This window comes from Brassica oleracea, chromosome C1 (assembly GCF_000695525.1).
Source record: "Brassica oleracea var. oleracea cultivar TO1000 chromosome C1, BOL, whole genome shotgun sequence".
NCBI classification, from domain to species: Eukaryota; Viridiplantae; Streptophyta; class Magnoliopsida; order Brassicales; family Brassicaceae; genus Brassica; species Brassica oleracea.
The window spans coordinates 8400640-8412843 of NC_027748.1; the positions used below are offsets into that span (position 1 = coordinate 8400640).

At 34.5% G+C, this 12204-nt stretch overlaps 2 protein-coding genes across 2 annotated transcripts; one reads left to right on the plus strand and one right to left on the minus strand.

The window, feature by feature from the left end:
* Window positions 1-1625: 1625 nt before the first annotated feature.
* Window positions 1626-3757, minus strand: LOC106330641 (glutathione S-transferase T3-like). The gene is made up of 4 exons (XM_013769081.1): window positions 3491-3757; window positions 2965-3029; window positions 2144-2498; window positions 1626-2027 (listed from the first exon to the last, which is right to left on the minus strand). The coding sequence occupies exons 1-4, from the start codon at window positions 3755-3757 to the stop codon at window positions 1626-1628; spliced, it is 1089 nt and encodes a 362-aa protein (XP_013624535.1).
* Window positions 3758-5388: 1631 nt separating this feature from the next.
* LOC106308278 (reticuline oxidase-like protein) lies at window positions 5389-7662 on the plus strand. Its single transcript, XM_013745432.1, has 2 exons — window positions 5389-7068; window positions 7461-7662. Exons 1-2 carry the CDS (start codon window positions 5457-5459, stop codon window positions 7559-7561), a joined length of 1713 nt encoding a protein of 570 aa, XP_013600886.1. The 5' UTR covers window positions 5389-5456; the 3' UTR covers window positions 7562-7662.
* The last annotated feature ends 4542 nt before the right edge of the window (window positions 7663-12204 follow it).

Genomic DNA, 12204 nt, shown 5'->3' on the forward strand with positions numbered 1-12204 from the left:
TTTTATTATGTCATCAAAAACAGGTGAGCGATCAAGAACATTGATATCATTTAAGGTACCTGGAGGTCCAAAAAACGCATGCCATATCCATAAATCATACGAAGCAACCGCCTCTAACACTATTGTAGGTTTACCCGAGCCACGTGAATATTGACCTTTCCAAGCGGTGGGACAATTCTTCCATTTCCAATGCATACAATCGATGCTCCTTATCATCCCGGGAAAGCCACGTTGCTCACCAATATAAAGTAGACGTTGAAGATCAGCCGGTGTTGGTCTTCTCAGGTACTCATCGCCTAATAAATATAATATTCCTTCCACAAAATGTTCCACACATGACCTTGTAGTGGTTTCACCGAGTATGAGGTATTCGTCAACAGCATCAGCCGCATAACCATATGCCAAGACACGAATGGCTGCTGTACACTTTTGAAGTGGAGAGAGACTTAGCCTTCTGAGAGCATCTCTCTTTTGTCAAAAGAATTCAACTTCATTGGAGAGTCGATCAACAATTCGAATGAACAATGGCTTGTTCATTTTAAATCGTCGTCGGAATAGATTTTCATGATATGTTGGAGTTTCACTGAAATAATCATTCCATAAACGTATATTGCCTTCTTCACGATTCTGTTCGATATGAACTCGTTTTTTCCTTCTTTTCCTTTCTTCTTGATCACCATAATTAATGGCTAAATTATCGAATGGTTGATCAAAATATTGATCAAACCTTTCATCATCGACTCCCTCAGAAGTGTTATGCGAAGAAGAAGCCATATAATTGATATTTTGATTCTTTTGTAGAATTAAAAAAAAAAGAGAATGAAGCTTCAGATCTTTTGTAGAAAAACAAAAGAGAGAATGAGGCTTTGTGATCAAGGAGAAAGAGACGTGAGAAAACGTGAGAAACAAACTTGTCTCAAGCGTGATTGTTTGAAGTAAAGAAGAAGGAGACGTGAGAAACAAACTTGTTTGAAGCGTGATTGTTTGAAGTAAAGAAGAAGGAGACGTGATTGTTTGAAGTAAAGAAGAAGGAGAAACTTGTATGAAACTTGATTGTTTGAAACTTGTATGAAACTTGTGACTTTATTACAAAAACTTGTTTGAAACTATATAGATTTTGCAAACATACACATATACATCTTGTGACACAAACAGACACATATACATCTTGTGATAGAAAGAGACACATATACTTCCATCTCGTGACTTCCATCTCGTCTGATCCATCTCGTGACTTCCATTTCGTGATACATACGGACATCACATGTGACTTCCATCTCCTCACTTCCATCTCGTGTTTGGCTTCTCTTGATCATCTTTATTTCCTTGTTCACTCTGCAAGTACACACACCAAAACAAGTTAAGTAACCGTATTTCAGATTAACTAAACAAACGAACATTTCACATTTCACATTAACTAAGCATACGAGCATTTCACATTGAACATTGAACATTGAACATTTCACATTCAACTAAGCATTGAACATATCACATTTACTAACCGAATTTCACATAGAGTTCAAACATTAAAAGAACATGAAACATAACATCAAACAGAAAATGAAACAGACGATGAAACAGACTCCAAAGACACGACTTTTTTAACATGACACAAGTACAAACATTTAACCCAACATCTCTGTAATTAGCTTCTCCTTCAGTGCTTCTTCAAACTGAGATAGGGGCTCTTTCTTTGCAATGAGACTCTCCAGCAGACCCATCTTTTTAAGCCTCTCTTTAGCTGCCAAGTTTTTCTCTTTGAGAGACCACATTCCCTGAAATTCTGAGGCACTCAGTTGATCACCTATAGGTCTCTTACCACCTCCTCCTTTCGCTGCCTTTACACCAACAAGACGTTTGGCTGGGTGATCACCATTCGTGGTTGCTTGAGAGCTTGCCTCTTCCCCTCCATCCTCACACTTTCTCTTCTTAGCGCTTGATGATTGTCGTCCATCAAGCTTAGCAGTCGCAAGGGCACACCATTTCTGGTCGTTTTTCAGCTCCTCCCAAGCATGGTGAAGATTAAACTAATCTTATGATCATTGTAGAAGAATTGGTGTGCCATTTAAACCACATCACTCTCGCTCTAACCACTTGTTTTCGGTCTTGTTGCAGCCTCATAGGAGCCACAGAACTTGCAAACAAGATCGTTCATCTTCTGCCACCTTTGCTTACACTGAATGGCCTCTCGCTTTTGACCTCTTTCCACCTTTGGACTAGCTGCATAGTAAACCGTAATGCGTGACCAGAAAGCACATGCTTTCTGCTCATTGCCGACCACATGGTCCTTACTTGTGTTTAGCCATGCGCTGATGAGCACGAGATCATCAGACACTGACCATTTCTTTCTTTCTTTGCGCTCTCTAGGTGATTCTTCACAGAAGCTTGAGGTTTCAGTACTAAAGACCGGGGGTTGTGTTGAAGAGAGCTCCACAACAGGTGGAAAACTCGCATAAGGACCATGTGGACATGGTTCAGGAAGGGCACTATCTTGTTGACTGTTCAACAGGTCAACAAAATTGGAGGACATACTATATGGATTCATAGAATCCATAGCCTAAATTTTCAGAGAATAGATAAAGCAGATAGTGGGTGTTTTCAAAACGATAACAGAGAAGAAGAAGATCTTGTTAAGACGAAAAGAAATGGAGAAGGCACCGACTTTAATAGATGAAAAGAGAAGAAGCATATATGTGTCTTTTAATCGCCTTTACTATTTGAGTTTAAACATGAGTAGACATTTATCTAAACATATTTATTACTACCTCTCACAGTCCTAATTTAACACCAAAACAACCATTCATCCAAAGCAGTTGCAAGCATTGATCACACGCATACTAACTAACCATAACCTAACTCTAACAAGCATTTATTAACCTAAGCCCCATCCACACAAAAGCAATTCAGAACTTACAAGAAAATGATATGAAAATGTAGACATACCTCACTGAGAATCACAAGTACCGGTTGCTTGACGACGATACAGGAGGAGGAGCTTTAGTCGAGAGCTCAAAGGGTGCGAGAAGTCCCTGCCATAGAGTTCAAACATCACAGTCACGTTCTATACCTTCACCAGTGATATGAGAAAAGCTAAAATACAGAGCTATAATACAGAGCAGAAGCAGATAAGAACTAAATTTCGATCAAACACCAAGAGCATCACAGTCATGTTGCTTGGTTAAGACTTAAGATTATCACAGCCATTTCGATCAAACACCAAGAGTTCAAACATCACAGTCATGTTGCTTGGTTAAGAACTAGTAAAGCCTAAAATTTCGATCAAACACCAAGAGCAGAAACAAATAATATCCATTCAAGCTTAACTAAGCAGAAGCAGATAATATCCTAAAACTAAAATCCTTAATCGCCTATACTCCAAGAAAACCTAATAGATCTACCCTCTTAAATCATACAAATAATATCCATTCAAGCTTAATTAAGCAGAAGCAGAGATGTTTCGATTATTGAATCGACGATGGATGGGGCTTACCTTAATGATACGGGTCTTCACCACTGCTGCGTTCACCACACACCTGAGAGAATCTTCAATCCGGAGGAGACACGGTGAGGACCGAGAGAGTCGGCGGCGGTGGTGGGTTGCGATCGGTTTCTGACGGACAAGACGATGCTGACCGAGACAGTCGTCGTTCGTGGTGGTTTCGAGCGGTCTTCTAACGGAGAGCACGACAGACGCCGGAGGAGACGCCCTGAGGAGAGTGGTCGTCGGTCGTTGTTTCGGTTGCCGTTTCGATCGCATGCGTCTTCGATGAATACGAAGAGGCGAAACAAAAGACAGAAGGAAAGAAAATAAAAAAATAAAATAAAAATTACAACCGTTCACGTCTTGACACGTGTTATAACACCCCACTTAAAAATTGATGCCAAAAATACCTACTTAAGGATCAGTAATCACTGATTTATTTTCTGTTGAATTATTTAAATGGACCATTTCCCTTAAAAACCCAGTAAGGACCATGCGATAATGTTGGTAAGACTGCCAGGAAATAAACGCAAACAAACTAAAAATGCAGACGATTTCTTCAAGAGAAAAAGACAAAAATAGCACTAAATCAAGTTTATGTTCCCAAACTAGCACTCAAGGTCAAAAGTCACAAAAATAGCACTTAATGTTTTATCAAAAGTCACAAACTTAGGGTTTAGAGTTAAAGGGTGGGGTTTAGGATTTAAGGTTTAGGGTTTAGAGTTTAGAGTTTAGGGTTTAGGGTTTAGGGTTTAGGGTTTAGGGTTTAGAGTTGAGAAATGAGGTTTTGGGGATAAGATTTCAAATTTTGAAAAATAAAAAAAATTAAAATTTTCAAAGGATAAACTTAAAAAGGTGCTATTTTGGTCATTTTAGTTTTTGAGTGCTATTTTTGTGATATTAACTTAGAAATGTGCTATTTTGGAGATTTGCCATTTATTCAATGGAAAAGCTTTATACATTTTAATTTTGGTTTAAAGAAAAGCTATATATATTCATATGGTTACATACTCAAAATTAATGATTGATCGAATATAATTAGTTAGGACGATATATGATATGGATACGATCAAAATAATAATAGTAATGATGATGATGTGGATACGACCACGTTGTTTAAAGTCTTCTCTTTGAACTTTTCCTTCCTCCACTACAAAGCCACAAACCAATCGGAACCAGCTACCGACACTGACCATTGACTCTCCCCTAAAACAAGCGAAGAAGAAGAAAAAGGACACTCAATGAAACAAACGGCTTATCGTAGAAACCGGTAAGAAAGTGTAAATTTAGAGACGGATTCATCTTTTACTTTTTGATTGGCTGTGATGGGATCCATGCACATATATATACACAACTCTTATTTTTTGGATTAAATGGTGATAAATGGCAGAAAATAAAATATTGTATAGCTGTAAGAGTTAAACAGTGGTACCATTTAGTTAAAATCTGTCTAAATAAAAAATAAATAGTAGTAGAGGTTGCTTTTATCAACGGTTTAATGAAAAAATTGCCAATGTTTTTTACACTTAAATTTTAGGAATATAATCTCAAAAAATATGAATTATTATTCAATCTATAAATTAATAAAAGTGTACATCAAACTTTTAAGATAATGATTAAATACAATAAATAGTCACACATGAATCCTTATAATATTGGTTGCAAATTTATTTATTAACAATAAATTTATACTAATTTATAAGAAAAATAATAAATGAGTGTTAATATTTATAATTAATCATATCCCTAATTCCTTTTATTTACTTTTGCTATCCAACGAATTAAAATACAAACTACTATTTTTTGTTGTTCAACACTTGTAATAAACTTTCCTTTTTTTGTTCAAACGTAATAAAGTTTCCAAAACTTGCGATAACATATCTTCTCTCTCCCACCGGTTATAAATAAACCGGATAAGTGCACAGAACAAAGCAACACGATATCCAAGAAAGCAGCATCTCCCCCACTTTTCACAATGCTCACGACACGACCAACATCTCTCTGTGTCGGTTTCTTTCTTCTCTTCCTCTCTCTACCTCTCTCCACTCTCTCTCAACCCTCTATGTCCTCAGACTCAGTCTACGACTCCTTCCTCAAATGCCTCTCGGAGAAGACGAAAACGCCGCAATCCCAAATCGCCAAAATCGTCTTCTCTCAAACCAATCCTTCTTACACCTCCGTCCTCCGCGCTTACATCCGCAATGCCAGATTCAACAAATCCTCCACTCCCAAACCGACCATCATCGTCACTCCTCTCTCCGAGAGCCACGTCAGCGCCGCCGTCCTCTGCTCGAAGCCGTTGGATTTCGTCTTCAAGATCCGAAGCGGCGGCCACGACTACGACGGGCTCTCCTACATCTCCGACAAACCCTTTTTCATCCTCGACTTGTCGAACCTCCGCGACGTCTCCGTCGATCTCGCCGATCAAACGGCTTGGATCTCCGCCGGAGCCACTCTCGGCGAGGTTTACTATCGTATCTGGGAGAAAAGCAAGACTCTCGGATTCCCTGCCGGAGTTTGTCCGACGGTTGGTGTCGGAGGTCACTTGAGCGGCGCTGGGTACGGTAACATGCTGAGGAAGTTCGGATTGACTGCCGATCACTTCATCGACGCGAAGATGGTTGATGTAAACGGTGCCGTTTTGGACCGGAAAGCGATGGGGGAAGATCTTTTCTGGGCTATCTCCGGCGGCGGAGGAGGAAGCTTCGGCGTCGTTTTGGGTTACAAGGTCAAGCTCGTGCCTGTGCCGGCGACCGTGACGGTGTTCCGGGTGGAGCAGTTAATGGCTGCCGGAGCGGTGGACATGGTTCACAAGTGGCAGTTCGTTGGTCCGAAAACCGACAAGAATCTGTTCATGAGGATGCTGATTCAGCCGGTGACGAGGAACAAGGTGAAGACGATTAGAGCCACTGTGGTGGCTCTGTACTTGGGAAAAGCAGACGACGTCGTTTCGCTACTGGCTAAGGAGCTTCCTGAGCTGGCTTTAAAGAAGGAAAACTGTACGGAGATGACTTGGTTCCAGTCTGCTCTATGGTGGGACAATCGCGTCAACGCCACTCAGACCGATCCTAAAGTGTTTCTCGATCGGAATCTCGACTCCTCCAGCCCCGGGAAGAGGAAGTCGGACTACGTGGCGACAGAGATTCCGAGAAGCGGGATCGTGTCTCTGTTCAATAAGATGATTGAGTTAGGGAAGATAGGGCTCGTTTTCAACCCCTACGGTGGAAGAATGGCGGAGATAGCTGAGGACGCGACACCGTTCCCGCATAGAAACATGCTTTTCAAGATTCAGTACTCTGTGAACTGGAAAGAATCGTCTCCGGAGTTGGAGAAGGGTTACTTGAACCAAGCCAAAGTGCTTCACAGTTTCATGACGGGTTTTGTGAGCAAGAACCCTAGAGGTGCTTACTTGAACTACCGTGATGTCGATATTGGGGTGAATGATCATGGGGAGAATAGTTACAAGGAAGGAGAGGTGTATGGAAGGATGTATTTTGGTAAAAACTTTGATCGGTTAGTGAAGATTAAAACAGCAGTGGATCCGGGGAATTTCTTCAGGAATGAACAGAGTATACCTACCTTGCCAAGTAAGGCATAATAAGATATATATTGTTAATCATTTGATATAAAGATTGTTTTTTTTTACTTTTAATGTAATGCTTTGGTGAAGCAGTATTGAATGTAAGGTTTTGGATATTGTATATTGACTATTGAATAGTTTCTATATGTTTCATGGAACTCTAAGTCTGCCTAGATTGCTTGTGTATGAGAGAGATTCAGAGAAGTAATAAGTCAAAGTTTCTGGTATTGAAAGTTAGTTACTTGCTTTTGAAACTCGGAGAAAATGGTGGGTGTTTACTGTATTTAGTGTTTGGTTTGGAGTAGTTATCGGTGAATCTGGACCGTGTTCTTCTGACATGCATTTTTGTGTAATGAATGACCTAAGTGTTGGCTTTTAAACCCAATTTGGTTTTCGCAGTTGCGAAGAGAACGGGGGTGACTGAGCGGGGGACGGCGAAACGGTGGTCAGGGGCCGGAGGAGCCACAATAGTTGCATCTGTGCTTTTACATGTCTTCTAGATATTCTTGTTGTTGTTGACATGAATCATTCATTGACTAATGGAGAATACGGACAATTTATTCCCCAAGTATTTGAAATCGGCAATTTTAATGCTTAAGTATTGTTCGCTCATAATTATTCTCTAACTAATAGTTGACCGCACAAAATTGGAAATAAAATAGTTTTTAACGGAAAAATAACGGTATATTTTTCATAAGATCAATAGAGCATCACTTCTAAAGTGAGAGCTTTAAATTGGATTTGAGATTTTGTGTCAGAAACAGAGCATTCAGTGAAGTGTTAGTTAACCAAGTTTAGAATTGTACTAATTCTTATCGTGATATAATTGCGATCACTTCAAAATGTTAAATTCTAATTTTTAAAATAACTGAAGTATATGAAAACATTAAAAATGTTCATCGTTTTTAGAAAGTGTATAGACTTGTGTATAAACATGAGTGGCTACTGGTATGTTGCACAAGTTTTTCTTTTCTTCATGAGTTTCATGCGTATTAGGCTATTAGCACATAAGATTTCACAATTTGAAAATGAAAGTTGGCATATATTTTTCTGCATTTCAATTTAAATAGTGTATAGAAGTTTAATCTTAAAACATTTTTATATTTTTCTTTTATCTTTCTTGTCAACTTTTAATTTTTGTTCCTCAATTATATTATGACATAATACTTAGACAAAAACATATATTTTCCTCAATTATATAATAGCCAAACAAATTATTAAAAGAGAAATAGACATGTATGACATCCAAGCGGCTATATGGCAAATAAAACAATTAATTTTATTTTTTTTCAAACAATGATTGTTTAATAAGATAAGAGTATTTGCAGCTCATATACATAACAAAAATAAAAAGAAATTGTAAAAATCTACTAAAATTAAGAAAAATAATAAAAAATAAAAATAAAAATAAAAAAAAAAACAAAAAATAAAAATAAAAATAAAAATAATAAATTGTATAAATCGATTAAAATAGAAAAAAATAGGAAGTTTATAAAAAATCTGGGAAAAATTAAAAAAATTGAAAATGAAAAGTACTTGAAATCGAACCTCTTTGTTTGTTAAGTAGGCATTTGAGCGTTTGGGTGTCCGGGTTCGAATCCTAGAGATTTGGACTCAACAAGGCACTTGAAAATATAAATTTTTGCCAACTTCATGGTTTTTGCCAATTTTTGCCACATGGTTTTGTTTTTCCATATTTTTTTCTTAATTTTTAATCGATTTTAACAATTTATTTTTGCTTTTATTATTATTTTGTGAATTTATACATTTTGTTTTTTTTATCTTTATTAATTATCAGTTTTGGATCCTTCGGATCCTAGAGATTTGGACCCAACAAGACATTTGAAAATTTTCGGTTCGTGTTCGACATGAGTTGATGGTGGCAAATTTAATCATATCACTCTAAAAAGCTATTACGAGATATAGTAGGATTTTAAAACATTTTGTTGACTATTAAATTTTTGAATTTAAAAAAAAATTAAAGTTTTTTTTGACTTTTTACAAAGTATTTTCATTTTAATTTTAATATTTAAAATTTTGAAAATTTTATTTTTTCCAGATTTTATTTAAAATTTCCAACTTTTTCCTAATTTTTATCGATTATTATAAAATTTTATTATAATTTTTTTAATTTTTTTAATTTATAATTTTTTTTTGAATTTTATTTTATTTTCCTGATTTTTCTGAATTTATATCAATTTTTTGAATTTATATTGAAATTTTATTTTATTTTATTTGTTTTTATTAATTAAAATAATTTTAAAAAGTAAACCGCCACGTCACCGGTTTTACCTACTAATGAAGTAATGAACAGTAACCGGTCATAATTTTGACGTGTGCAACAAATAAGCTAGTTTCGATGTTTAATATGTTATTGAAATAAGTTTTAGTGTTTAAAATGTTAGCAGTTGAGTTCTAAAGTTTAAAGTACAAACTTTTATCAACTTCCTTCTTTGGTTTTTTATGCAATTTTCCCGGATTAAATATATGCGAGTCTACTATTTTAATTACTATTCACTTTCTTTATGGACATTGATGCCTCTATTGAAACACTTATCGTAGACCTGACACATATTCTTTTCAAGATTTGCATATTTCTTTCTCTCATATCTCATTTTTTTTTTCTAAAGAGACTATTCCTTTTATGAGTTTCATCTAACTCGAATACTAGGCCTGAGACGGATCGGATATCCAAACAATTTTAAGATATCGGGATCCGGATCTTTATCCGATAGATTCATAATTTTACTATCCTTATCCGGATCTAGGGTTCGCGGATATTCGGGTGTCGGATATCCTTTTAAAAATTATAATATCCGGCAGATATCCGGATCCGGATTTGGATCCTTAAAATAAATAAAAATAATATTAATATATATAAAATATTAATAATAATTTAAAAATAAAATATATATAATGTTTTTAATTATTTCTATGTATAATATTCCAAAATTTACATAAAATTTATATATACTATATAAAAATGAAAATTTATTAAATAAAATTAGTTTTTATATATAGATATTATTATTTTTGAAATAGTTATTAATAAAATTTACGGATCCGGATATCCGGACTAAAAAATCAAGATATCTGGATCCGAATTCGACTTTGACGGATCCAACATTTTACTATCTGGATCCGGATTCGACCTCTCCGGATATCCGAATTTTTGGATCAGATCCGGATCGTATCTCGGATAAAAGTCTCAGGCCTATGAAATACTATTAAAAATAAGTTTTGTGCCCAAATTTTCTCTTTTTGGTTGGTAATTTTTCTGTATATAATTTAGTTTTACTTATTCAATAGCTAAGTTTCTAAAGGAATGGATTGTTCTTATAGAGTTAATTAACCGGTTGGAAAATTGTTTTGGCACACTAGATTGCTATCAGAACTCCATGTTTAGGATAAGTTTTTTTTTTTGGTAACAGTAGGATAAGTTTTTTTTTTTATGATTTGTGAAGCCACCGCATGCGCCGCACATCCTAGTTAAATTACAAACCTAAAACTTCTTTGAAAAAGTGTTACATTTTCGGCCAAAAAGATTTAAAGAAATAAACAGCTGCAACGTTTTTTTCATGTAAGCCACACAAATAACAACCATTCATTTTCAACTATAGTTATAACAAAACAAACTGCAAAGAAAATTCGGCTGAATTATCACTTGATGAACCTCATTGTTCAGTTTTCTCATTTTTATTTATATTCTCAATTTAACTTCTTCATTTTACATGGCTTAGGGTTTATATGTCAACAGTGAACAGTTGTTTTCTCAAATTGGCCACGTGAATATCTCAAATTTATGGTTTCAAATTCCAATAGATGGAAGGCATCGTGAATTCCCCGAACATTTCCAAAAAGATTTTCTTACATTTTGAAATTTGCAAAGTTCTATATTTGAAGTTTCAAGTCGTTTTTTTTCCAAAATCAAAACTTCAAATTAACTTCAAAAATATTTATATTTTACACTATGGTCTTTATATCTGTCATAATTAATATGTAAATCTTAAAACTTTTATAAATAACTAGCATATATATAAATAGATTACATCAATATTAATTAATAAAATCTTACACTAAAATATAAAATTATAAATAGAAATACATAATTTAATATTAAGCTACAAACAAAATACCACATTATTCTATAAAATTATTTTCGTAATGTTCAATTTTTTGTTACACAAAATTTGTTTGGACAATATTTTGGAGAATTTGGAGGTTCTGGAGCAAATTTACCAGACTATTAGTGTTATTGTAATATTTAAATTTGTGTAATAATTATGTCTTCGTATATTTTTTAAAAAGTTTTTATTAATTTTTTTTGTAATATTCTTATTGTCTAATTCTAGTTTTAAAATATTATAAATATTATTATAAATATTATTTAATTTTATGTATAAAATTTAAATTTATAATAACAAATTTGAAATATTTATGAGATAGAATTTTTTTAAGGATTAAAACAATAAACGAAAAAATACTTAAGAGTCACAAATGTGAAGTTTCATTATTCAAAATTTCAAAACTTTAAATTTGAAGTTTCTTTTGGAAGAGTATAAAACTCTGTACTTGAGGTTCAAGATTTTTTTTTGTAGATGCTCTAAATATATATATATATATATATATAGATATATATATATATATATATATATTTTGACAAAAGAGATGCTCTAAATATTTCTTTTTTTGACAAAAGAGATGCTCCAAATAATAATATTATACTGCTGGTCAACAAAGTATGCATCTTAGAGCATCTCCAATGGTGTTAACACCATTGGAGTCCTTAGCATTATTAAACTAATTTTTTTATTTGCATAGTTAAGGACCCTAATCAAAATTCTATCTCTAATGGTGTTCTCCAATTTGGAGTTCTTAGGAATAAAACACAACTCTTGAATTTTCTGATTCTTGGCATCCTCAATGTTGAGACTTTGAAAAGGCTAATGAATACTTAAAGTAGAGAACTTTAGTTATATCAGAGATAAACCTAAACGTACCAATAGTATGAACATATAGTGACCGAATGAAAAAGGCTAAGTTGGTGTTAGAAAATGCTTCATATATATAAGAAAAAATTTGGGAAAGCCACACCCTCTTCATACAAGCAAAGGTTTTCAAATCACCCTAGAAAGTAAAACCA